Source organism: Macaca mulatta, chromosome 10, assembly GCF_049350105.2.
Source record: "Macaca mulatta isolate MMU2019108-1 chromosome 10, T2T-MMU8v2.0, whole genome shotgun sequence".
NCBI classification, from domain to species: domain Eukaryota; kingdom Metazoa; phylum Chordata; class Mammalia; order Primates; family Cercopithecidae; genus Macaca; species Macaca mulatta.
This window is the reverse complement of record NC_133415.1, coordinates 31716134-31743766: the sequence shown is the minus strand read 5'-3', so window position 1 is coordinate 31743766 and position 27633 is coordinate 31716134. Positions and strand designations below refer to the sequence as shown.

The 27633-nt window shown below is 47.0% G+C and overlaps 1 protein-coding gene across 1 annotated transcript in view; it reads right to left on the bottom strand.

Moving 5' to 3' along the window:
• Window positions 1–20794: 20794 nt before the first annotated feature.
• SNAP29 (synaptosome associated protein 29) overlaps window positions 20795–27633 on the bottom strand; it is a 32755-nt gene continuing 25916 nt past the window's right edge. Inside the window, 2 exon segments of the mRNA NM_001261361.2 lie at window positions 20795–23029; window positions 27256–27354. Of these exon segments, the coding sequence (NP_001248290.1) occupies window positions 22872–23029; window positions 27256–27354 (257 nt within the window). The 3' untranslated portion in view covers window positions 20795–22871.

Genomic DNA, 27633 nt, shown 5'->3' with positions numbered 1-27633 from the left:
TGGCACCCAAGTTAGAGTGCAGTGCCATGATCACAGCTCACTGTGGCCTCTATCTCCAGGGCTCAAGTGATTCTCCCACCTCAGCCTCCCAAGTAGCTGGTACTATAAGTGTGTGCCACCACACCTGCCTAATTAAAAAAAAAAAAATTGTGGGCTGGGCGTGGTGGCTCACAGCTATAATTCCAGCACTTTGGGAGGCCGAGGCGGGTGGATCACGAGGTCAGGAGATTGAGACCATTCTGGCTACACAGTGAAACCCCGTCTCTACTAAAAATACAAAACAAATTAGCCAGGCGAGGTGGTGGGCACCTGTAGTCCCAGCTACTCGGGAGGCTGAGGCAGGAGAATGGCGTGAACCCAGGAGGCGGAGCTTGCAGTTAGCCGAGATCGCGCCACTGCACTCCAGCCTGGGTGACAGAGGGAGACTCAAAAAAAAATTTTTTTTTGTACAGCCAGGTCTTGCTCTGTTGCCCAGTCTGTTCTCAAACTCCTGGGCTCAAGTGATCCTCCCACCTTGGCCTCCCAAAGTGTTGGGATTATAAGCATGAGCTACCACACCCAGCCTCATTTTTCATTTTTGTGCAGAAATTCTGATAAGATGTTCCATTTGAAATTTTTAATCTGAGACAGGGTTTTGCTTTGTCACCCAGGCTGGAATGCAGTGGCATGATCACAGCTCACTGCAGCCACGACCTCCTGGGCTCAGGCAGTCATCCCAGCTCAGCTTCCCAAGCAGCTGGGAGGACAGGCACACGCCACCACTCCTGGCCAATTTTTTTTTTTTTTTTTTGAGTGATGAGGTCTTGCTGTATTATCCAGGATGGTCTCAAATTCCTGGGCTCGAGCGATTCTCCTGCCTCAGCCTCCCAAAGTGCTGGGATTACAGGCATGAGCTGCAGCGCCCACCCAAAATGTTCCAATTTTTCTGACTGTTACTTTCCTATAAATTGGTAATACTGTGATGACTGCTTAGTCTAAGTTAACGTACATTTTATTCTTTTAGCACAGATACAGTGTCACTGCATAATAAACACAATACTCTGCAATTGTATGCTTTTTTTTTTTTTTTTTTTTTTTTTTTTTTTTTGAGACAGGGTCTTACTCTGTCACCAGGCTGGAGTGCAGTAGTGCAATCTCAGCTTACTGCAAACTCCATCTCCCGGGTTCAAGTGGTTCTTCTGCCTCAGCCTCCCAAGTAGTTGGGATTACAGGCATGTACCACCAAACCCAGCTAATTTTTGTATTTTTAGTAAAGATGGGGTTTCACCATGTTGGCCAGGCAGCTGGTCTCAAACTCCTGACTTCAAGTGATCCACCTGCCTGGCCTCCCAAAGTGCTGAGATTATAGGTGTGAGCCACTGCGCCCGACCATGCAATTGTATACAGTAACAGAATAATCTACACTTCGCCTTGAAAGTGTGACATTCAAAGTCTACTTTTCTAGCCTGGTGCAGTGGCTCATGCCTGTAATCCCAGCACTTTGGGAGGCTGGGGCAGGAGGATCACTTGAGGCTGGGAGTTTGAGACTATCCTGGGTAACATAGCAAGACCCCATCGCCACAAAAAATTTAAAAAAAATTAGCTGTGCATAGTGGCCCAAGCTACTCAGGAGGCTGAGGTGGGAGAATTGCTTTAGCCAAGGAGGTCAAGGCTGCAGTTAGCTGTGATCAACACCGCTGCACTCCAGCCTGGGCAACAGAACAAGACCCTGTCTCAAAAAAAGAAAATTCTACTTTTCTTCTTTTGATACGAGATGTGCATTGGCAATTTTTGTTTGTTTGTTTGTTTTTTGTTTTTTTTGTTTTTTTTCTGAGAAGGCATCTTGCTCTGTCGCCTAGGCTAGAGTGCAGTGGCATGATCTCAGCTCACTGCAACCTCCGCCTCCCAGGTTCAAGCAATTCCCCTACCTCAGCCTCCTGAGTAGCTGGGACTCTAGGCGCCCGCCACCACGCCTGGCTAATTATTTGTATTTTTAGTAGAGACGAGGTTTCACCATGTTGGTCAGGCTAGTCTCGAACTCCTGACCTCGTGATCTGCCTGCCTCAGCCTCCCAAAGTGCTGGTATTACAGGCGTGTGCCACCGCGCCTGGCCAAAATACTGCTGAGTTATAATTGCAGCACTCCAACTTGTAGTGCACTGAGCAGCAGCACAAAGGGATGAGAGTGCCAGGTACGTGTCTGCCACAACTACTCAACTCTGCCATTGTGGTGGGAAAGCAGCCACACTATATGTGAGTTTGTCCCAATAGATTTAGGTATAGCTTTATTCCAGTAAAACTTTATTTATGGGCCCTGAAATTTGAATTTCACATAATCTTCATGTATCCTGAGTTATTCTTTTGACTTTTCCCCCAACCATTTAAAGATGTAAAAACCACTCTTGGCTGGGCGTGGTGGCTCACATCCAACACTTTGGAGGCTGAGGCTGAGGTGGGTGGATCACCTGAGGTCGGGAGTTTGAGACCAGCTTGATCAACATGGAGAAATCCCGTCTCTACTAAAAATACAAAAGTAGCCAGGCATGGTGGCACATGCCTATAATCCCAGCTACTTGGGAGGCTGAAGCAAGAGAATTGCTTGAATTCGGGAGGCAGAGGTTGTAGCCAAGATTGTGCCATTGCACTCCAGCCTGGGCAACAAGAGTGAAACTCCGTCTCAAAAAAAACAAAAAACGAAACAAAAACACTCTGCCCACAAGTCATAAAGATAGAGTTGGTGGGCAAGATTTGGCCCATGGGCCGTTGTTTGCCAACATTAGGTCAAAAATCTTCTGTATTGAATGTGTGCCTTTTGTGTTGCTCCCAGTGTGACCCAGAACTTTTTTTGGGTCACTACCACAAATTATTATTATTATTATTATTATTATTATTATTATTATTATTATTTTGAGATGGAGTCTTGCTCTGTTGCCCAGGCTGGAGTGCAGTGATGCAATCTCGGCTCACTGAAAGCTCCCCCTCCCAGGTTCACGCCATTCTCCTGCCTCAGCCTCCTTCGTAGCTGGGACTACAGGCACCCGCCACCACGCCCAGCTAATTTTTATATTTTTAGTGAAGATGGGGTTTCACCTTGTTAGCCAGGATGGTCTCGATCTCCTGACCTTGTGATCTGCCCGCCTCGGCCTCCCAAAGTGCTGGGATTACAGGCATGAGCCACCGTGCCCAGCCTACTACCACAACTTCTAATAGATGTCTTCTCCCAAAAAAGGCCCCTGATTATAACCACACAGCCCTGATAAATTCAGTATTGGTTCGCACCTTACTTCATCTCTGTGTCTGGCCCAATTCTCTAGTTCAGAGTATTCAGTTCCAGATAGCTTGGCACATGGTCCAGGCATATCCCACAGCACTGTCAACAACTGTGCCAGATGGAACTCCCTCATCTCGTTGTAGTATTCCAACCAGAAGGGTGACTTGAGCCATCAGAGTTAGGTTTTAGAACACAGAGCAAAGGCCAAATACTACCCATACCCACAACACAAAAACTGCCTCTCTGATACCCTGTTTCGTCTGAGACTGGAGCTTAAAACACCAATTTTCAGTGCTGACTAAACATTTGATCACCTGCATAGCATTAAAAACAACAACAACAAAAAGCCCAGTCCTAATCCCAGAAGACTCATTTACTTATTTGGCCTGCAGGGAGACCTGAGTACTATATATATATATATATATATATATATATATATATATATATATATATATATATATATATATAAAAAAGTAATGTATTAATATGGTTCAAATATAAAGTGATACAAATGGTATTTATTGAGAAGTCCTGCTCCCATCCCATCCAACTTGGAGGACCCTATAGTTAACCACTTCTGTTCATCTTGTGTATCACAGAAATGTTTATGTAAGTAAAAATATTTTTATTTTCCCCCTTTCTTACACTAAAGGAAACATACCTACTCTTCTGCATCTTGCTTTTTTTTTTTCTTTTTTTTTTTTTGAGACGGTGTCTCGCTCTATCGCCTACGATGGAGTGCAGTGGCGCAATCTTGGCTCACTGCAAGCTCAGCCTCCCGGGTTCACGCCATTCTTCTGCCTCAGCCTCCTGAGTAGCTGGGACTACAGGCACCCGTCACCATGCCCAGCTAATTTTTTGTATTTTTAGTAGAGATGGGGTTTCACTGTGTTAGCCAGGATGGTCTCGATCTCCTGACCTGGTGATCCACCCACCTTGGCCTCCCAAAGTGCTGGGATTACAGGCGTGAGCCACTGCGCCCGGCCTGCATCTTGCTTTTAAAAAAATCTAACAATATATCCTGGAACAATTTCCATATCAGCATTTTGAGAGTTTCCTTATTGTTTGTTTGTTTTTATATTTGCATACTATTCCATTGTGAAGATAGACGATAGTTTATTTAACCAGTCTCCATACTTATTTATTTCCAAACTCTTGTTACAAACAATGCCATAATGTATAACTTTGTATATAAATCACTTCATATGTATGCAGGCATTTCTGTAGGAGGAATTTCCAGAAGTGGAGTTAAATGATAGATTAAATGATAAATGTGCATCTATAGCTATGGTCAAATTGCCCTCCATGAAGCTTATAGCGTTTTGTACTATTGCAGCAATATAGGTGAATACCTGTTTACTCACAGCTTCATTAATGGCGTGTGTCAGAATGGGCTGGGCTTATGCAGCAGTGGCTTAACTATTTCTGACACAGGGCAATGTTCCTCCGCACAGCAGCTCAGATCCCGGCTGGTGGAAGTCCACCATCCTGAGGCTACACCAAATGGAACACTTCACCTTCTCCCTCAGTAGCTGAATTGGGGAACAGAACTAGAGAATCCCCATAGTTTGTTAATAGCACCAGCTATTAAATCCTTCAGCCCAGTGGAAAATATGTTAATTCTGCTCACATTTTATAGGCCAGAATGAGTCACATGCTAAGCCTAAATTCAGAGGGTGCAGGAAATTGTACAGTCCATATTTTCAGAAGTAGAGGAGAACTGGATATTAATAAAATTATATGTCCAACTTTTAGATTCTTGCCAATCTTATAGGTGAAAAAAAATGTTCAGAGTAGTTTTATTTTGCATTGCTCTTATTAGGAGTGAAGTGAAGCATCTTTTCATATGTTCAAGGGCTATCGTCAGTATTTTTTAAAACTTCTAGCCAATTCTAATGTGCAACCAGGCTTGTACCTCCTGGGGCTTTCCTACTCAGTTTAGATTTTCTGGGAGAAACATCTTTTCCCTCCATGATTAGGAGGACCGCAGTGACTGATCAAGCGAGAATTCATTCTATAGCTGAGACTGCCTTTTATGTAATAGCAATAGGGTGTCTCATTATAAAATGGCTTTCAGTCAATAACCATAGCATTCGTGTTATATAACCCATGTACCATAATGGGTGGCCAGATGGTCCTTCAGTAATAGAGCCGGAATTAGAAATCTTTGACTAAAAACAACCAAGAGTCAACGCTTACTAAGAGTATTGCATCAGTGCCTGTTATCATCATCTCTATTTGAAAGAGGAAGTATTTTATAATTGATCTTCACTGAACTCTAATCTTGATAGGGTAAGGTTTTTTTTTTTTTTTTAATTGAGATGAGGGTCTCACTGTGTCACTCAGGCTGGAGTGCAGTAGCTTGATCTTGGCTCACTGCAACCTCCAACTTTCAGGCTCAAGTGATCCTCCCACCTCAGCCTCTCGAGTAGCAGTGACCACAGGCGTGTGCCAATCTGAGAGGGTAAAATCTTTTAATGCTGTAGATTGTGTATGGACAGAAGACTTCAATCCTAAATCCACTTTTCCTAACAGAAGACTAAAACCTCAAGAGCTAGTATAAAATCATGAACATAGTTTTTCCTGCTCAGGTACCTATTTCCACTTTTTTACCTCCTGCCCATCATGGAGCAGTTTCTTGGGACATCTTTTCTTCTAAAATTGAAGTTTTATTTTTGTTTAAGCTCCTAGGTCACCCAGGTTCCTCCCACTCAATTCCTGGTGTCAAGCCTATTCAGAAAGTAGTCATGACTGAGGTCAGGGCCTAACCCTCCTGGAATTAGGCAATCAGATCCGTCTATACTTGCAACACCAGAGTGACTCAATGGTCTTACAAAAGTTTACTCACCATGGATTCATGATGTAATCATCTTAACTAACAAGCTGTATTAGCATGCTTTGGCTGCAATATCAGAAAGCCCTATTCAAAATAGTTTGAGCCAGGTGCAAGGGCGTTTATTATTTTTCATAACACGACTCTGTAGCAGGCAGCTCAAGATGCAGGATGTCCAGGCCATGGGTCTGCTTCTGTGTGATTTTTTTTTGTTCTAATTTCTTTCAGGTTTTGTCCTCATCCTCTGGCTGGTTATCCCAGGCTCACATTCAGTTATGCCAATGCCCAGTGGGAGAAGGACAGTCATTTCCTTGTATCCTTTTTTTAGAGACAGAGTGTCATGATGTTACCCACACTGGAGTGCAGTGGCATGATCATCATTCACTGCAGCCTCAACCTCCTGGGCTCTAGTAATCCTCCTGCCTCAACCTCCCAAGTAGCTGGGACCACAGTTATGTGCCACCATGCCTGGCCTTGTGTCCCCTTTTATTTTTTTCTTTTTTGCAGAGATGAAGTCTCTCACTATGTTGCTCAGGCTGGTCTCAAACTCCTGGCCTCAAATGATCCTCCCACCTTGGCCTCCCAGTATGCTGGGCTTATAAGTATGAGCCACCAAGGCCAGCCCTTGGCATCCCTTTTTAAGGGCAAAGATCACTTCCTCCAGAAACCTGGGAGCTCTCCCTTCATATCCCATCCCATCAGGGCACATAGCCATTCCTAAGGCAAGGATCAGCAAGAATGGGACCACCTGTGATTGACTGAGAGCATACAAGACTCTGGCTTTCTGCTAGGCATGGCAGCTCATGCCTGTAATCCCAGCACTTTGGGAGGCCAAGACAGGTGGATCACCACAGGTCAGGAGTTTGAGACCAGCCTGACCAATATGGTGAAACCCCTTCTCTACTAAAAATACAAAAATTGCCAGGCACAGTGGCTCATGCCTGTAATCCCAGCACTTTGGGAGGCCGAGGCAGGTGGATCATGAGGTCAGGAGATCGAGACCATCTTGGCTAACACAGTGAAACCCCGTCTCTACTAAAAATACAAAAAATTAGCTGGGCGCGGTGGCGGGCGCCTGTAGTCCCAGCTACTTGAGAGGCTGAGGCAGGAGAATGGCACGCACCTGGGAGGCGGAGCGTGCAGTGAGCCAAGATTCTGAGACTCCATCTCAAAAAAAAAAAAAAAAAAAAAAAAAAAAAAAGACTGTGGCTTTGCCTTCAAGCAGAAGGAAACATTTCTTTGGGTAATCAGACACATGCGGACTAAAACTCCTCCTTGCTGAATTTCAGGAAAAGAAGCCCTTTGTAAGATCCTGAGATAATGAACATTTAAGGGACAGATAGGCTCAGCACACCTGTATTAAGCATCTACCAGGGCTAGACTTGGGGATGCAAAGGTGAATGTGATATGGTCCTGCTTGGTGGTACTTAATCTAGTGGAGGAATAAGCACTATTCAATCTGATTTTAACTTGGTTCCTCAAGTAGCCTTCCTACGAAAGAGAGTGAGCTTTTTCCTCTTTCACTTGCTCCTTCCCTACCCCCTCTTCTCTCCCTTCCTTTTCTTACTATCCATTCTACAAAAACTTCTTAAATGCCTACTCTGTGCCAGGCACAATGCTCTGGGCTCCCACCAGAGAACTTACATTCTGGTCAGTTATCTTTCTTATTGTAAATGAGTAATAATGGTCTTCAGATTTTAAGATTTATCATGATTTTGGTTAGTACCTGTACGACACTAGCCACCTCTTGTCCTGTGAACCTAGGGCCACACTCAGGGCCATCAGTGGAGACTGTGTCATGTGCTGCCTAAGCTGGTCAACTGGCTACCCTAAATGACACCCTAATAGGAGCCAACAGAAGTGGGATTTTTTTGTTTGTTTTTGAGACAGGGTCTTATTCTGTCACCCAGGCTGGAGTGCAGTGGTGTGATCTGGGCTCACTGCAACTTCCACCTCCTAGACTCAAGCAATCCTCCTGCCTCAGCCTCCCGAGTAGCTGGGATTGCAGGTGCCTGCCACCATGCCTGGCTAATTTTTGTACTTTTAGTACAGAAGGGGTCTCTCACCATGTTGGCCAGGCTGGTCTCAAACTCCTGACCTCAAGTGATTCACCCACCTCGGCCTCCCAAAGTGCTGGGATTACAGGCTTGAGCCACCGCGCCCGGCTAATTATTTTTATTCTTATTTAGTGTGTGTGTGTGTGTGTGTGTGTGTGTGGAGACAGGGTCTCATTGTGTTGCTCAGGCTAGTTTCAAACTCCTGGGCTTGCCGGGCGTCGTGGCTCACGCCTGTAATCCCAACACTTTGGGAGGCCGAGGTGGGCAGATCACCTGAGGTCAGGAGTTCGAGACTAGCTTGACCAACATGGAAAAACCCTGTCTCTACTAAAAATACAAAATTAGCCGGACGTAGTGGTGCATGCCTGTAATCCCAGCTACTCAGGAGGCTAAGGCGGGAGAATCGCTTGAACCTAGGAGGCAGAGGTTGCGGTGAGCTGAGATTGCACCTTTGCACTCCAGCCTGGGCAACAAGTGTGAAACTCTGTCTCAAAAACAAACAAAAAAACTCGTGGGCTCAAGTAATCCTCCTGTCTTGGCCTTCCAAGGTGCTGGGATTTGTAGACATGAGGCACTCCACCCATCTGTTTTCATTTAATTTTTTTTTTTTTTTTTGGAGACGGAGTCTCGCTCTGTTGCTCAGGCTGTAGTGTAGTGGCATGATCTCAGCTCACTGCAAGTTCCACTTGGGTTCACGCCATTCCCCTGCCTCAGCCTCCCAAGTAGCTGGGACCACAGGCGCCCGCCACCGTGCCCGGCTAATTTTTTATATTTTGTTTAGTAGAGATGGGGTTTCACCGTGTTAGCCAGGATGGTCTCGATCTCCTGACCTTGTGATCCACCAGCCTCGGCCTCGCAAAGTGCTGGGATTACAGGCGTGAGCCACTGCGCCCGGCCTTTTTTTTTTTTTTTTTTTTTTTGAGACATAGAGTCTTGCTGTGTCACCCAGGCTGGAGTGCAGTGACACGATCTCAGCTCACTGCAAACTCTGCCTCCTGGGTTGAAGCGATTCTCCCACCTTAGCTTCCTGAGTAGCTGGGATTACAGGCGTGCACCATCATGACTTGCTAATTTTGTATATTTAGTAGAGATAGGTTTCTCCATGTTGGTCAGGCTGGTCTCGAACTCCCGACCTCAGGTGATCTGCCTGACTCAGCCTCCCAGCCCCACTGCGCCTGGCCTTGATTTAATTAATTAATTGATTTATTTATTTATTTTTTAGATGGAGTCTCTCTCTGTTGCCAGTCTGGAGTGCAGTGGCACGATCTCAGCTCACTGCAACCTCCACCTCCTGGGTTCAATCGATTCTCCTGCCTCAGCCTCCTGAGTAGCTGGGACTACAGGCATGTGCTACCACACCCAACTAAGTTTTGTATTTTTAGTAGAGACGGGGTTTCACCATATTGGCCAGGATGGTCTCGATCTCTTGACCTTGTGATCCGCCTGCCTCGGCCTCCCAAAGTGCTAGGATTACACAGGTGTGAGCCACCGTGCCCGGCTTGATTTAATTTCTAAATGACCTGGAGGTGCTCTTAGTCTCCAAGGTTTGTATCTTTTTTTTTTTTTTTTTTTTTTTTTTTTTTTTTTTTTTTGAGACGGAGTCTCGCTCTGTCGCCCAGGCTGGAGTGCAGTGGCGCGATCTCGGCTCACTGCAAGCTCCGCCTCCTGGGTTCCCGCCATTCTCCTGCCTCAGCCTCCTGAGTAGCTGGGACTACAGGCGCCCGCCACCGCGCCCGGCTAATTTTTTGTATTTTTAGTAGAGACGGGGTTTCACTGTGGTCTCGATCTCCTGACCTTGTGATCCGCCCGTCTCGGCCTCCCAAAGTGCTGGGATTACAGGCTTGAGCCACCGCGCCCGGCCCAAGGTTTGTATCTTTAGTGTGTTGCTGTGCTTCCTTCAGCAATGGCGGGGGTCGGGCAAGCAGTTTCTTTCCTACTTATAAATGGCTTGCCTTGGCCTGTAATCCCAGCATTTTGGGAGGCCAAGACGGGCGGATCACGAGGTCAGGAGATCGAGACCATCCTGGCTAACACGGTGAAACCCCCGTGTCTACTAAAAAAATACAAAAAACTAGCCGGGCGAGGTGGCGGGTGCCTGTAGTCCCAGCTACTCGGGAGGCTGAGGCAGGAGAATGGCGTGAACCCGGGAGGCGGAGCTTGCAGTGAGCTGAGATCTGGCCACTGCACTCCAGCGTGGGCGACAGAGCGAGACTCCGTCTCAAAAAAAAAAAAAAAAAAATGGCTTGCCTCACTCTCTTGCTTTCAGTCTATGGTCAAGTCCTCGCTGAGTGCAGTGGCTCACACCTGTAATCCCAGCACTTTGAAAGGCAGAGGTCAGAGCATGGTTTGAACCTAGGAGTTCAAGATCAGCTTGCACAACACAGTGAGACCTGGTGTAAAAAAAAAAAAAAAATTGCAGGATGTGGTGGCATGCGCCTGTAATCCCAGCTACTCTGGAGGCTGAGGCAGGAGAATCGCTTGAACCTGGGAGGCGGAGTTGCAGTGAGCCAAGATTGTGCCATTGCACTCCAGGCTGGGTGAAAAGAATGAAACTCCATCTCCAAAAAAAAAAAAAAAAAAAAAATTACTTAATTTTCTTACAGGTGTAGGGGGGCAGGTCTTGTTATGTTACCCACGCTGGTCCCAGACTCCTGGCCTCAAGTGATCTTGCTTTAGCCTCCTGAGTACCTGGGATTATAGTTGCAAGACAGAGAGCCTGGTTCGGGAGTCCTGCTCTTAAACTTCAGCCATATGGTGGGATCCTGTACCACCTGCTGCTAAGCAGCTGCGAAGCTGACTGGTGACTCTAGGGCTAGAAACCCTGCTACTCTATTTCTTTAAATCCATGAAATGTGTTAAAGACCAGGGTCCTTCTGAGTGCCCTGTCTTAGCTAGGTCTACAACAGCCCTATCCTTAGTGATCTAACTCTCCAATCATCTATCTCTGCTCCATCCAATTTCAGCCTCACAAAGAAAATAAAGGCCAGGCCGGGTGCGGTGGCTCATGTCTGTAATCCCAGCACTTTGGGAGGCCGAGGCGGGTGGATCAAGAGGTCAGGCGATCGAGACCATCCTGGCTAACATGGTGAAACCCCGTCTCTATTACAAATACAAAAAAATCAGCCAGGCGTGGTGGCGGGCCTGGTTGTCCCAGCCACTCGGGAGGCTGAGGCAGGAGAATGGCGTGAACCCAGGAGGCGGAGCTTGCAGTGAGCCGAGACTGCACCACTGCATTCTAGCCTGGGCAACAGAGCCAGACTCCATCTCAAAAAAAAAAAAAAAAAAAGAAAAGAAAAGAAAATAAAGGCCAACAGATGTCAGATCCTTCCAGCTAAAACTTACCTGCATAGGTTCTGGATTGAACTGTGCTCCCCTGACTCCCCTGCCAAATTAATATGTGGATGTTCTAATCCCCAGTACCTCAGAACGTGACCTTATTTGGAGATAGGGTCTTAACAAAGGTAATCACTGAAAGTAAGGTCTTTGGGGTGGGCCCTAATCCAGTATAACTGGTGTCTTTAAGATGATATCAAGATACAGGGAGAAGGCCGGGCGCGGTGGCTCAAGCCTGTAATCCCAGCACTTTGGGAGGCCGAGACGGGCGGATCACGAGGTCGGGAGATCGAGACCATCCTGGCTAACACGGTGAAACCCCGTCTCTACTAAAAAAATACAAAAAAACTAGCCGGGCGAGGTGGCGGGCGCCTGTAGTCCCAGCTACTCGGGAGGCTGAGGCAGGAGAATGGCGTGAACCCGGGAGGCGGAGCTTGCAGTGAGCTGAGATCCGGCTACTGCACTCCAGCCTGGGTGACAGAGCTAGACTCCGTCTCAAAAAAAAAAAAAAAAAAAAGATACAGGGAGAAGACTGCCCTGTACAAGCCAGGGAGAGACCCGGAACAGATCTTTCCCTCACCACTCTCAGAAGGAACCAACACTGTGGTTCCTCTAGAACTGTGAGAAAATAAAATTTCTAGACTGGGCACAGTGGTTCATGCCTATAATCCCAGTACTTTGGGAAGCCAAGGTGGGCTGATCACTTGAGCTCAGGAATTTCAGAGCAGCCTGGCCAACCCCATCTCTACAAAAAATACAAAAATCTGCTGGGTGTGGTGGCACATGTCTATAATCCCAGCTACTTAGGAGGCTGAGGTGGGAGGATCACTTATGCTTGAGAGGTTGAGGCTGCAGTGAGCCGTGATCCCACTACTGCACTCCAGTCTGGGTAGCAGAGTGAGACACTGTCTCAAAATATATATATGGCCGAGTGCAGTGGCTCATGCCTTAATCCCAGTACTTTGGGAGGCTGAGGCAGGCAGATCACCTGCGGTCAGGGGTTCGAGACCAGCCTGGCCAACATGGTGAAACCCCGTCTCTACTAAAAATACAAAAAATTAGCTGAGCGTGGTGGCGGGTGCCTATAATCCCAGCTATTTGGGAGGCTGAGGTGGGGGAATTGCTTAAACCTGGGAGGCGGAGGTTGCATGAGCTGAGATTGTGCTATTGCACACCAGCCTGGGTGACAGAGCAAGACTCTGTCGCAAAAAAAAAAAAAAAAAAAAAAAAAAAAAAAAAAAAACCAGGCGTGGCATGCCCGTAATCCCAACTGCTCAGGAGGCTGAGGCACAAGAATTGCTTGAGCCTGTGAGGCTGAGGTGACAGTGAGCCAAAATCGAGCCACTGCACTCCAGCCTGGGTGACAGAGTGAGACTCTATCTCAAAATCAAGACAAAACAAACAACAAAAAGTACACAGGAGGATGTACATTGGTTATATGCAAATACTTCACCATTTAATATTCTATTAATTTTCTTTTCTTTTTTTCTTTTTTTTTTTTTGAGAGGGAGTTTTGCTTTTATCACCCAGGCTGGAGTGCAATGGCACAATCCCAGTCACTTCACTTCAACCTCTGCTTCTCAGGTTCAAGCGATTCTCCTGCTTCAGCCCCCTAAGTAGCTGGAATTAAAAGGCACCCACTACCATGCCCAGCTAATTTTTTTATTTTTAATTTTAATTTTATTAATTAATTTTTTTTGAGACAGAGTTTCACTTTTTCACCCAGGCTAGAGTGAAATGGGGTAATCTTGGCTCACTGCAATCTCTGCCACCCGGGTTCAAGTGATTCTCCTGCCTCAGACCCTGGAGTAGCTGAGATTACAGGCACCCACCAGAACACCCAGTTAATTTTTGTATTTGCAGTGGAGACGGGGTTTCGCCACGTTGGCCAAATTGGTCTCAAATTCATCACCTTAGGTGATCCACCCACCTCGACCTCCCAAAGTGCTGGCATTACAGGTGTGAGCCACCACGCCCAGCCTAGTTTTTGAATTTATTTATTGTTTTGTAATTTTTGTATATTTTAGTAGAGAGGGGGTTTCACCATGTTGGCCTGGCTAGTCTCAAACTCCTGATCTCAGGTAATCTGCCCACCTCAGCCTCCCAAAGTGCCGGGATGACAGGCGTGAGCCACAGCGCCTGGCCTGTTTTCTTTCCCTTTTTTTTTTTTTTTTGAGATGGAGTTTCGCTCTTGTTGTCCAGGTCAGAGTGCAATGGCATGATCCCAGCTCAGTACAACCTCTGCCTCCTGGGTTCAAGTGATTCTCCTGTCTCAGCCTCTCGAGTAGCTGGGATTATAGGCACGCACCACCACACCCGGCTAATTTTTGTATATTTAGTAGAGATGGGGATTTCACCATGTTGGTCAGGCTGGTCTTGAACTCCTGACCTCTGGTGATCCACCTGCCTCGGCCTCCCAAAGTACTGGGATTACAGGCCCGAACCACCCCTCCTGGCCCGGCCTATTAATTTTCTACTTGTCTTGTTCAATGTCTTCTCTGTCCATTCCATGAGGACAGGGATTCTGATCTGTTTTCTGCATAGCTTTTGGTGCAGCACCTGGGATCCATCTGGATGTCCCAAAGGTCTTCAAACTCAACCTGTCCAGTACCTAGTTCATCAATGCCCCAACCCCAAACTTGCTTGTTTTTTTTGTTTTTTTTTTTTTTTTTGAGACAGGGTCATGTTACCCAAGTGGCATGGTCATGGCTCACTGCAGTCTTTACTTCCTGGGCTCAAGCAAGTTTCCTGTCTCAGCCTCTCTAGTAGCTGGGACCACAGGTATGCACCACAACGCCTGGCTAATTTTTGATTATTTATAAAGACAGGGTCTCAACTTGTTGCCCAGGATGGTCTCAAACTCGTGGACTCAAGCAGTCCTCCTGCCTCTGCCTCCCAAAGTGCTGGGATTACAGGTGTGAGCTGCCATGCCCGGCCATGGTTTGTTTTTTTTTTGTGACAGAGTCTTGCTCTGTTGCCCAGGCTGGGGTGCGGTGGTGCAATCTTGGCTCACTGCAACCTCCACCTCCTGGGCTCAAGCAATGCTAGTGCCTCAGCCTCTCAAGAAGCTGAAGCTGGGACTACAGGTGCTCGCCACCACGCCTGGGTAATTTTTGCATTTTTTTTTTTTTTTTTTTTGAGACGGAGTCTTGCTTTGTCACCCAGGCTGGAGTGCAGTGGCCGGATCTCAGCTCACTGCAAGCTCCGCCTCCCGGGTTTATGCCATTCTCCTGCCTCAGCCTCCCAAGTAGCTGGGACTAGAGGCACCCGCCACCTCGCCCGGCTAGTTTTTTTTGTATTTTTTAGTAGAGACGGGGTTTCACCGTGTTAGCCAGGATGGTCTCGATCTCCCGACCTCGTGATCCGCCCATCTCGGCCTCCTAAAGTGCTGGGATTACAGGCTTGAGCCACTGCGCCCGGCCAATTTTTGTATTTTTAATAGAGACAGGGTTTCACACCATATTGCCCAGGCTGGTCTCGAGCTCCTGGCTTCATGTGATTCACCCACCCATTGATCTTGGCCTCCCAAAGTGCTGGGATTACAGGCGTGAGCCCCCACGCCTGGCCTGTTTTTGTATTCCTTTTGTGAAATAAAACACTGTCTACTAATTCCTTTGGCCAGAAGCCTGAGTGCTGTCTTCACTTCCTCCCTCTACATCATCCCACATTGGTGAATCGGTCACTAAAGCCTGTCCTACCCAATGCTCTGGAGTCTGCCCATCTCTCCCTTTCTGTCCTGCCACCACTCTAGTTTGGGCCCCTCTTCAGTTCTTGCTTGGACCATGACCAAAGTCTTTTCCTTACTCTCTTTCCAGCTTGTCCTCCTCACTGAAACGAGGGTGATTTTTTTTTTTAAATTCACGTATTGGTTTGCTTTTCCACAAAATTGGGACCATACCATATAATCAGTTTTATGTTAATCTTGCAAGCATTATCTTTGAAGACTTTTCATAGATACAATTGTCTGTTGCAGCTATCGGTGAGCATAGTTGACTCCATCATCTTCCTAATCGGGTTGTTGCTAGGCTTATTATTTGCTTTTATTTATTTATATTTATTTATTTTGAGACAGAGTCTTGCTCTATTACCCAGGCTGGAGTGCCGTGGCATGATCTTGGCTCACTGCAACCTTTGCTTCCCGGTTTCAAGCGATTCTCCTGCCTCAGCTTCCCGAGTAGCTGGGATTACAGGTGCCTTCCACCACACCTGGCAAATTTTCGAATTTTTAGTGCAGACAGGGTTTTGCCATGTTGACCAGGCTGGTCTCAAACTCCTGACCTCAGGAGATCTGCCTGCCTCGGCTTCCCAAAGTGCTGGGATTACAGGCATGAGCCACTACACCCAGCCATTATTTGCTTTTATAAATAATGCTGTGATGCATCTTTATGGTCTTTCAAAATCTGAATATTGTCACATCACTCACTTGCTTAGACTCCATCAGTACCTCCCTGTCGTCGAAGTGCAATGTTCTGACTGCTCAGTATGGCTCATAAGGCCTCTTAGATTGGGTCCTGCCTACGTTTCATGAAATCTCCCACCCACAACCCATAATGCCAGTTCCCTACTTGTAGATGCCAAATGTGAGCCGCCTTGATTTTTTTCACTTATGCTGCTTCTTCTGTAATGTCCTCTTCGTTTTTCTTTTCTTTCTTTTTTTTTTTTTTGAGATGGAGTCTCGCTCTGTCACCCAGGCTGGAGTGCAGTGGTGCGATCTCAGCTCACTGCAACCTCTGCCTCCCAGGTTCAAGAGATTCTTCTATAGGCCGGGCGCGGTGGCTCAAGCCTGTAATCCCAGCACTTTGGAAGGCTGAGACGGGCGGATCACGAGGTCGGGAGATCGAGACCATCCTGGCTAACATGGTGAAACCCCGTCTCTACTAAAAAATACAAAAAACTAGCCAGACATGGTGGCGGGTGCCTGTAGTCCCAGCTACTTGGGAGGCTGAGGCAAGAGAATGGCGTAAACCCAAGAGGCGGAGCTTGCAGTGAGCTGAGATCCGGTCACTGCATTCCAGCCTGGGCGACTGAGCGAGACTGCGTCTCAAAAAAAAAAAAAAAAAAAAAAAGATTCTCCTGCTTCAGCCTCTCGAGTAGCTGGGATTACAGATGCCTGCCACCACGCCCAGCTAATTTTTGTATTTTTAGGAGAGATGAGGTTTCACAATGTTGGCCGGGCTGGTCTCAAACTCCTGACCTCAGGTGATCCACCCACCTCAGCCTCCGAAAGTGCTGGGATTATAGGCATGAGTCACTGCATCCGGCCTGTAATGTCCGCTTCTTTGTCTCCCCAGAAAAGTCCAGTCTGGGTTCAAATCCTCATCATGCCTTATTTATAATGATGATACTTAAAGATGATATTCGGCCGGGTGCAGTGGCTCACGTCTGTAATCCCAGCACTTTGGGAGGCCGAGGCAGGCAGATCACGAGGTCAGGCGATTGAGATCATCCTGGCTAACAGGGTGAAACCCCATCTCTACTAAAAATACAAAAACTTAGTCAGGCGTGGTAGCATGTGCCTGTAATCCCAGCTACTCGGGAGGCTGAGGCAGGAGAATCACTTGAACCCGGGAGGCGGAGGTTGCAGTGAGCCAAGATTGCACCATTGCACTCCAGCCTGGGCAACAGAGCGAGACTCTGTCTCAAAAAAATAATAAAAAATAAATAAATAAAGATGATATTCCACTAAAACCAGAGTGGCTTTTGGGACACGGGTAGCTAGCCCACTGACAGATAAAAATTTCCAAGATGGGCTGGGCTCAGTGGCTCACACCTGTAATCCCAGCACTTTGGGAGGCTGAGGTGGGTGGATCACGAGGCCAGGAGTTTGAGATCAGCCTGGCCAACATGGTGAAACCCCGTCTCTACTAAAGTTACAAAAAATTAGCTGGGTGTGGTGGTGGGCGCCTGTAATCTCAGCTACTCGGGAGGCTGAGGCAGGAGAATTGCTTGAATCGGGGCGGCAGAGGTTGCAGTGAGCTGAGGTTGTGCCAATGCACTCCAGCCTGGAAGACAGAGTGAGACTCCATCACAAAAACAAAACAAAACAAAACAAAACAAAACAAAATCCAAAATGGCCTAGCATAACCTACAGATGCTTTTCAGACCTTTTGATTCTACAGTAAGATGCTGTCTCAAAAACAAACAAACAAAATCCATAGCATTTTATCACGTGAATTATGTGAAATTCAAATTTCAGTCTTTGGAACACAGCCACTCACACGCACTCACTTATTTATGTATTGTCTTTGGCTGCTTTCATTCTTTATTTTTTGAGACTCACTCTGTCGCCCAGGCTGGAGTGCAGGGATGCAATCTCGGCTCACTGCAACCTCTGCCTCCTGGGTTCAAGTGATTCTCCTGCCTCAGCCTCCCGAGTAGTTGGTATTACAGGTGCACTCCACCATGATTGGCTAATTTCTGCATTTTTAGTAGAGATAGGGTTTCACCATGTTGTCCAAGCTGTTTTCAAACTCCTGACCTCAAGTGATCTGCCCACCTCGGCCTTCCAAAGTGCTGGGATTACAGGCGTGAGCCACTGCGCCTGGACCTTTGGCTGCTTTTATGCAACAATGGCAGAGCTGAGCAGTTGCAACAGAGATGGAGATGGTTTGGCCTGTAAGCCTCAAACACTGACTCTGCGGCCCTTTACAGAAATTTGCTGAGCCCTGGTCTAGACAGTCCTGCAGAGCAGGTAGGGAGGTAGGAGACAGACTGGAAAACTGATGAGAGGGTTTCAGGATAGAAGGTAGTTTATAGGGCTAAATGTGGCATCGAAGACCAAATACATGAAGACTCAACAAGGAAGATCCCCTCCACCAACTCACTAAGAAATAACTACATAGGAGACAAAATTTGTTTAAAAAACAACTTCACATTTTATTTGATGGAATATGGTCATTTGCTGAGTTGAAGGCATGGAGGAAAAGTGCTGTCCTGAAACAGACTTCGAACTAAAGACCCCATCCCATCCCCACATAATTGTACTTTTAATGACTAGCTCATCGATTTTTTTTTTTTTTTTTTTGATATGGAATTTCACTCTGTCACCCAGGCTAGAGTGCAGTGGTGTGATCTCGGCTCACTGCAACCTCTGCCTCCCAGGTTCAAGTGATTTTCATGCCTCAGTCTCCTGAGTAGCTGGGACTATAGGCACATGCCACCAGGCCCGGCTAATTATTTTTGTATTTTTAATAAGAGACAGTGTTTCACTGTGTTGGCCAGGCTGGTCTCGAACTTAGCTCATCATTTTGTTTATTATTATTATTTATATATATTTTTGGAGATGGAGTCTTGCTCTGTCGCCCAGGCTGGAGTGCAGTGGCACAATCTCGGCTCACTGAAACCTCTGCCTCCCAGGTTCACGCCATTCTCCTGCCTCAGCCTCCCAAGTAGCTGGGACTACAGGTACCCCCCCCATGCCCGGCTAATTTTTTTTTTTTTTTTTTTTGTATTTTTAGTAGAGACGGGGTTTCACCGTGTTAGCCAGGATGGTCTCGATCTCCTGACCTTGTGATCTGCCCGCCTTGGCCTTCCAAAGTGCTGGGATTAATAGGCGTGAGCCACCGTGCCTGGCCTTATTATTTTTTAGAGATGGGGTCTCCCTCTGTTGCCCAGGCTGGAGTGCAGTGGCATGATCATAGCTCACTGCAGCCTCCAATTCCTGAGCTCAAGCAATTCTCCCACCTTAGCCTCCAAAGTGGCTGGGACTAGAGGCCCAGCTATTTTTAAAAATTTTTTGTAGAGATGGGGTCTCATTATGTTGTTTAGAGTGGTCTCAAACTCCTGGCCTCAGTAGACTCTCCTGCCTCAGCCTCTGAAAGCACTGGGATTATTGGCATGAGCCACCATGCCCCGGCCCTAGCTCATATTTTTGTACTGACACTGCATTCATCAGACCTAAAAAGCTAAAAGTTACATTTGTAACTTTAAAATTCTGCAGGTAACACCTATAATCCCAGCATTTTGGGAGGCCGAGGTGGGCAGATCACGAGGTCAGGAGTTTGAGACCAGCCTGGCCAGCACAGTGAAATCCTGTCTGTACTAAAAAAATAAAAAAATTAGCTGGGCATGGTGGCACGCACCTGTAATCCCAGCTACTCGAGAGGCTGAGGCAGGAGAATTGCTTGAACCTGGGAGGCGGAGGTTGCAGTGAGCTGAGATTGTGCTATTGCACTCCAGCCTGGGTGACAGAGTGAGACTCTATCTCCAAAAAAATAAAATAAAATAAAATAAAAAAATCTGCAGAAAAGGCCTATATGGGCAAAGTATAAGATTATTACTAAATTGGTATAGTATACACTTAAAATTACATATTCACAAAAAGAGGTTAGAGAAAGAGAAATTTAAATGCACTGACATTTTTATTTCTTGCAACCTGAGTTAAATTCAGGTTTCCTTTCCTACAGAATGCAAAAAAGACATCCACAAGGCAACTCCACTTCTAAGTTACAAATCACTAGATGTTAGAAAACTTTCTTGAAGGAGAGTGAATTTTTTTTTTGAGACACAGTCTTGCTCTGTTGCCTTGGCTTACTGCAAGCTTCGCCTCCCGAGTTCACGCCATTCTCCTGCCTCAGTCTCCCGAGTAGCTGGGACTATAAGCGCCAGCCACCACGCCTGGCTAATTTTTTGTATTTTTAGTAGAGACGGGGTTTCACCATGTTAGCCAGGATAGTCTTGATCTCCTGACCTTGTGATCCGCCCGCCTTGGCCTTCCAAAGTGCTGGGATTACAGGTGTGAGCCACCGCGCCCGGCCAGAGAGTGCACTATTTTTTAAGTTAGTAGCACACCTAACATATAACTCACCTTAAGTTAGAAAAGCCGTTTTTTGAAGGCACAGTTTGTTTCCAGCTCAACTGTGGAAATCGAAATCTGTCTGCAGTACCAAATCTCATCCCACAGTCAGCCCAGCCCTGGCATCTTTGCTTGTTTCCATGAAATGTGTCTAATCTAGAGGGCAGCATTTTTTTGTTGACCCCAATCATCATGTGAAAAGATTCTGGAGACATGTTAGGTCGTCCTTCATTCTGGAGCCACATTAGGTCTTCCTTCATTCTCTGTGAAAATGCAAGCAACTCATTTATAAAGTAGCATCAGCAACCAGGCCTTCCTGGGCATGTGAGTGGGGAAGAAGTGGCAGAAAGGACCAGCTGGCTGTCCTGTAGCTTAAGGACAGTCCCTCAGCACAGGACATAGAACAAGAGGGTCTGAACAAGAACAGGACAAAACAAGGCCCTCCAATATGTCAGAGGAAGACAAATTTCCAGAAAAGGCAACTCTCCTTCCATATACTTGGGGTAAAAAAAAAAAAAAACAGAGAAGGGCGGGTAACTGGCTTCATCAGTCCAGCAAAAGACAGGGAAGGGGCATAAAATAAGATGTTACTGTGCTTCAAGTCAGTTGAATCACTAAACTCATTATGCAAGTAGAAGGCTGCCGAGAATGTCTGGCAGTGGCCTTCACATGTATTTATTTTAAATAATTAGCTTAGGTCTGAGGTATAATGACTAATCTCCACGAGTCTATGCCTGATGGTGATCACCAGTTATGACATACATGGAAGGTGTTAGAGGAAAGAACCGGAAACAATTACAGTAAGTTGAACTGTGCATAAAAGCTGCTCTGCATCCCGGGTTCATACTTTTAAGCAGCATTTTTGCTGAAAGCCTCATGAAGTAGTTTTGTTTGGGTTGAGTGTTATGTTTAAAATTTCCCTTTTACCAGTTAGAATAATAATGCCGAGCTCATCTAATAAACAAATGTCTAGTTTGATAAGCTTTAATCAGGCCCTCACACCCTGGGATGGTCATTAATGACATGGATCAGAATCCCTGAGGTGGCTGGAATCTAACCAGTGTGTAGCACAGAAAGCTCTGCTTGCCTATGGAGGCTGTGGATATTTTTAGGAAGGTCATGCATTATGGGATGGGAATTTTTATAAACAGAGTGCTACATAAAAACTAATGCACTGTGGCAGCACTTACAGAGGTTTGCTTTGCTTTGAGACACCACTGTTTATAGGCTGCAGACTGTAAAGGGAAGTATTGGGAAATGGCAAAGGTCACATGGGCCAGTGCCATGTTTTAAGGTCAAAGGCACTGTTATTTTAAGTGACCTATCTCATTATTAAAATCAATCACTTTCACCATCTTCAAAATATTTTGTTTTTTAAAAAGGCAAGGGCCTTGTGGCTCCAACTATTTTGTTGGATATACCAGCATAAATAAATCAGTTTTAACTGACACTTCTAAATGATTTCTTTTGTAAAATGAAAGGAGAAAACTAGCCGAGCCAGTTAAAATAGTATCTGGGCATTTTTCCCCCCTTAGCTAAATTTTTCTATACAAAGTCAGCATCACTTGTAGAATTCCAGTCCTAAAACTGGGTGGCAGAGAAATAAGTGATGATTCGTTACCTTGCAAAAAGTGCAGAAGAGTCGGGGGGAATGCTAGTCAGGTCAGGAGACCCCAGGTTCCAAATAAACATTTTGCCCTCCTGAGGCCTGCCTAATGGTGATTCCCAGAGGGGTGGAGGAAGACCATTGCGCAGCCACATCTGTGTAATACTCCATTCCCACAAACTCTATTGGGCACTCTGTCAGTCAGCCTGGCAGCCTCGAGCCAGTGTAAGACCTGTTCCCAGTCACAGATGGAGAGTTCCAGATGAGAGCATGTGGGGAAGAGGGGCTCACCCAATTCCCTGCATATTTCCAGGAATCACAGTGAGCAGTGCTGGTGTGAAGCCCACCTACTAAAATGCATGCCAAGGATGGGGGGCTGGAGGGAAGCGGGGATATCAGAAAACAAAAGAGCAACATGGCACACTCCATTTCCCATTCTAACACTGATCCTTTCCCAGAGGATGAATCGCAGATAATGTGTTCAGTGTGTGAGGAGGTGTGTGTGTATGAATGTGTGTGTGTGTGTGAATGACTCCTAAACAAAGATGTGGCAAGGACCCTCCTCCACCAAACGACTGGCTCACACACCCCCTTAATGCTCTGACTCACAGGAAGGCTTGGGAATGAGAAATAGAGGCTCGTGGCTGCAAGACTGAAATTCTGTCCACATCTTTCCACATGCTCACTAAAGTGAGAAATGCAACTCTTCTTATTCCAGCATGGTAAGCAAATGCCCAAGATATGCAGGGCCAGGCTACTGTGCTCAGACAAAAACTCTAATAAGCATTTTGCTGGAAGAACTAGGTGAGGTGTTAACCCTAGGGAAATGGAAGACAAACACTTCCTTATAATGGCAAAAACGTCTTAAGACCTACTCTATTATATCATTTGCAAACACACATTAATTTACATACTAAAATAGTAAATGAAATTTCTTGGAAGTTCAAAAAAAGCTCTTTCAAATCTTTTCATCACAATAGAGTAGAAATCCATCTGTCTTCAGAGTTGTCGAACTTTTCTTTCTGTGCTTTTTATGTTGACATCTAACTTGTCCACTTTGGTTGTCAGCCGGTCAAGAATGTCATCTTGCTCCTCAATTTCCGTCTGCATCCCCAGGGCTATGTCCTTCAGACGGCCCAGTCCCATGGAGAGCTCATCTGTGGGAGGAGGAAATGACATGTAGGCATGAGCAAACACAGTCGCGGCACCTGCAGATGCTTCCTGATGGTGTGGCTAAGGGGGAGAGACAGACTGAGGGATCTGTGTTGCCTGGTGGGGTTGCACCCACTGCAGAGATGAGTCTTGACTTAACTGATTCTGTCATGGTGAAGAGTAAAGCCTCTTTCCCAGGTTTGTGACGATGTGTGTGTGTGTGTGTGTGTGTGTGTGTGTGTGTGTGTGTGTGTGTGTGTGTGTGTGTGTGTGTGTGTGTGTGTGTCTTTGTGCGTGTATGTGTCGTTGTGCGTGTGTGTGTGTGTGTGTGTGTCCTTGTGCACGCCGGGGGTAGGGAGATATGCCCAGGGCTGCTTTCTGCCTTTTTACTAAGAACAGCAGCCAGGAAAGAGCCAGAGGGGAGGGAGAAGAAGTAGTGCTGTGTAAGCCTTCTTACTTGCAAGATTAAATACAAAACACTAAGAGAAAAAGGATCAGGATACACAAATGCTTAGCACTGGTACCACAAATCTAAGCAAAATCATTTTTTTTTTTTTTTTTTTGAGACAGAGTCTTGCTCTATTGCCCAGGCTAGAGTGTAGTGCCGTGATCTTGGCTCACTGCAACCTCCGCCTCCCGGGTTAAGCGATTCTTCTGCTTCAGCCTCCCAAGTAGCTGGAACTACAGGCGTGTGCCACCACACCTGGCTAATTTCTTTTGTATTTTTAGTAGAGATGGGGTTTCACCATATTGGCCAGGCTGGTCTCGAACTCCTTACCTTGTGATCTGTCCACCTTGGCCTCCCAAAGTGCTAGGATTACAGGCATGAGCCACTGCACCTGGCCAAAATCAGTTTTTTTAAAAAGGTACTCTTGGCCGGGCACAGTGGCTCACACCTTTGTGAGTGATCCTGTACTCACAAAGTGTGGGATTACAAAGTGTACTGTAATCCCAGCACTTTGAGAGGCCGAGGCAGGTGGATCGTGTGAGGTCGGGAGTTTGAGGCCAGCCTGGCCAACATGGTGAAACCCTGTCTCTACTAAAAAATACAAAAATTAGCCAGATGTGGTGGTGCATGCTTGTATTCCCTGCTACTTGGGAGGCTGAGGCAGAATCACTTGAACCTGAGAGGAGGAGGTTGCAGTAAGCTGAGATCAATGCACTGCACTCTAACCTGGGCAACAGAGCAAGACTCCGTCTCAAAAAATAAAATAAAAAGACAGGCTGAGTGTGGTGGCTTATGCCGGTAATCCCAGCACTTTGGGAGGCCAAGGTGGGTGGATCACTTGAGATCAGGAGATCGAGACCATCCTAGCTAACATGGTGAAACCCCATTTTTACTAAAAATACAAAAATTAGCCAGGCGTGGTAGCACGCACCTGTAATCCCAGCTACTTGGGAGGCTGAGGCATGAGAATCGCTTGAACCCAGGAGGCAGAGGCTGCAGTAAGCTGAGATCGCGCCACTGCACTCCAGCCTGGGTGACAGAGTAAAACTCTCAGAAAGAAATTAAAATAAATAAAAAATAAATAAATAAATAAAAAGATTGTCTTCAGGTCAGGCACAGTGGCTCATGCTTGTAATCCCAGCACTCTGGGAGGCCAAGGTGGGAGGATCACTTGAGCCCAGGAGTTGTGAGACCAGCCTGGGCAACAAAGTGAGACTCCATCTCTAAACAAAAAAGAAAAGAAAAGAAAGAGAAAAACAGTATAATTTAAAAATTTTAAAAAAAGATAGTATTCAGCTCTTTGCTTCTTAAGCTTACTGAAACTCGTGGGCCTCGTGCTCCATGGACAGTAGAATCTGTGGTTGCCTCAGGCCTCAGAAGGAAGCTCACTGGCAGCCAGGGCAGCAAAGGATAAGCAAACAGAGAGGCTGAGATAAAATATGTGATAATGTAAAGCCACCAGGCCAGGGCACTGGAGTCCAGAGAGCTTGCCTGAGTTCCTGAAATAGCAGGGAGCATGTGTTAAGATGGGAAGAGTGTGAACAAAGGCAACATCCCCTGCCCCACCAGAGTGGCCTGGCCTGAACTGTGTGAGCAGGGCCGGAGGGCTGAGCTCTGAACCAGCCACCTGCCCTTCTGCCAGGGCCCACCTCCTACTCTAGACTGCGTCCTGCCGGGACCTGCCCAGCTGCAAGTCCACAGTGCCAGCTGTGCACCCTCAGCACCCCTACTGGTGGGCAGTACTCAGCGCTTCTTCCTGCCTCTCTGAATTCAGTATCTTTCCTCAGAGTCGCTTCTCCCACTTCCTGCCAGCAGGCACCAACCATACCATTAGCCCTAACCACTCCCTTTCTCCTGGTGAAGGACAAAGGGCTTTCACGCCTCTCTGGGTTTCTCTGGAGTGGTTAGATCTGGGCAGACACACCTTCTGCCTTAGAGGTCTTTGGCTCTGGAGGACAGAGTTCGGGCATAGAAGGAGGTGGCAGCTGTCTAGGGCTTCCCAGAAAGCAAGCAGGAGCAAACGTGTGCACAGACACTCCATGTGCATCTTCATGGGTTTCAGTTTTGCCTCCCACTAGATACCTTTACAGCAGGGGAGGATTTTATTATTTGTCCTCTCCACTTTGCCAGCTCCTAACGGGCTGGGAGACTGAGAGGGTGACCCAGGTCACCACGGGGGAGATTTCTGTTCATGGAGTAGTGGTAAGAGGAGGCAGCAAATCTGAGACACTACTTAGAATAAACTCACAGAACTGCCCACAGGCCAACACCTACTTGAACTTCAAGTAACTGACTTTTCCATTAAAAAAATAATCACTGGCTGGGCACGGTGGCTCAGGCCTGTAATCCCAGCACTTTGGGAGGCTGAGGCAGGCGGGAGTTTGAGACCAGCCTGACCAACAAGGAGAAACCTCATCTCTACTAAAAACACAAAATTAGCCGGGCATGGTGGTGCATGCCCGTAATCCCAGCTACTCGGGAGGCTGAGGTTGCGGTGAACGGAGATTGCGCCACTGCATGGCAGCCTGGGCGACAAAAGTGAACTCCGTCTCAAAACAAAACATAACAAAACAAAACAAAACAAAACAAAACCACTAAGTGCTTGCCTGCTGGGCCCCAGGAACAAAGTAGTGACAAAATGGAAACTCTCCCATGCTGTCCTGGAATCTACATTCTGATTGGGAATACAGCAGGCAAACCAGCAGATACACAATCACAAACGGCCAGGGCAGCCCCCTGGAAACACAAGGGTCCCAAGAGACAGGGAGAGGAGACCACACTAATGCAAGACTGACAGAAAGAGAAGGAGTCAGCCTGCAGAGAGTTGGGGGAGCTCATCCAGGCAGATAGGGGCCACGAGGCAGAAAGAACTCACATCAGAAATCCCACACGAGCCTGCAGGTGATGAGAGCAGAAGGGACCAGGGCAGGCAAAGAGAGCCTGGACTGCACTGTGAGTTTGTGGGGTTCCATGAGAGAGTTCTGGAAGAATATACCCCTCATTTCTTCTTTTTTTTTTAGATGGAGTTTCACTCTTGTTGCCCAGGTTGGACTGCAATGGTGCTATCTTGGCTCACTGCAACCTATGCCTCTCGAGTTCAAGTGATTCTCCTGCCTCAGCCTCCCGAGTAGCTGGGACTACAGGCGCCAGCCACCACGCTCGGCTAATTTTTGTATTTTTAGTAGAGACAGGGTTTCACCATGTTGGTCAGGCTGGTCTTGAACTCCTGACCTCAGGTGATCCACCTGCCTTGGCCTCCCACAGTGCTGGGATTACAGGCGTGATCCACTGCGCCTGGCCCCCTGCACACCCTTCTGTTTTGAAACATCATGCTGGAGGCTGTGTGGCCAAAATGCCAATTGCAACACGAGCGCTAATTCCATCCCAGGCACTTTCTGGCTCAGGTAACCTTCCCACTGTTCTCAGAGGCAGCCTGTTTCACAAGGAGGAAAACAGGGCTCTGAGTGGCCAGGTGGGAAGGGAAGGATGGAGTAAGCGGTCATGTCCAGGCTCCACTTTATCGCCTCTCAGGGACTCCTGGGTCCCTGGTGCTGTTCATGAAAGTGAGAGGTGGGGAGGGCTCGGTTGGGCTGGAAGTAGGAAATGGTGAGAAATGGAGAGATTCCAGAGACAGTGAGGTGGCAAGATGGACCCAGCTTAGTGTGGGATGCGATGTGTGGGGAGGGAGCTGAAGCTGGAGGGTCCTCACGTAGGGGCTATGCTTGGCGTGAGCTGCCTGAAGGAACAGTGGCTTACAGAAGCTGGTGTGGCGCTCAGTCTTACCTAGGTTGCTGTCGATCTTCTGGTGATAGGCTCGAAGGTGTGGGTTCTTTGGGTAAGCATCGGTACTCACAGCAGAACCAGCCCCTCTGGGGACAGGGTCTAAGTTTAGAAGGAGACACCAGGAGAGTGGTTAATTGACATTGTTCAAATGCTGCTTCACACACCCAAAACAATTTCATCTGGAAAATGGGTGGAAGGAATGAAAGGTTGGTTCTGAGGCTATCCAGAGGGATGAGGGAGGAGCACAGTGCAGGCTCATGGGCCAGGAGAGATGCTTCCACAGGGTAGGGGATGGTTCCCACTTTCCCTCAGTCCTTGGGAGATGAAAGACCCTCAAACTAAGGGTCACCTACTCAGACCCTGGTGCACAAGCTCAGG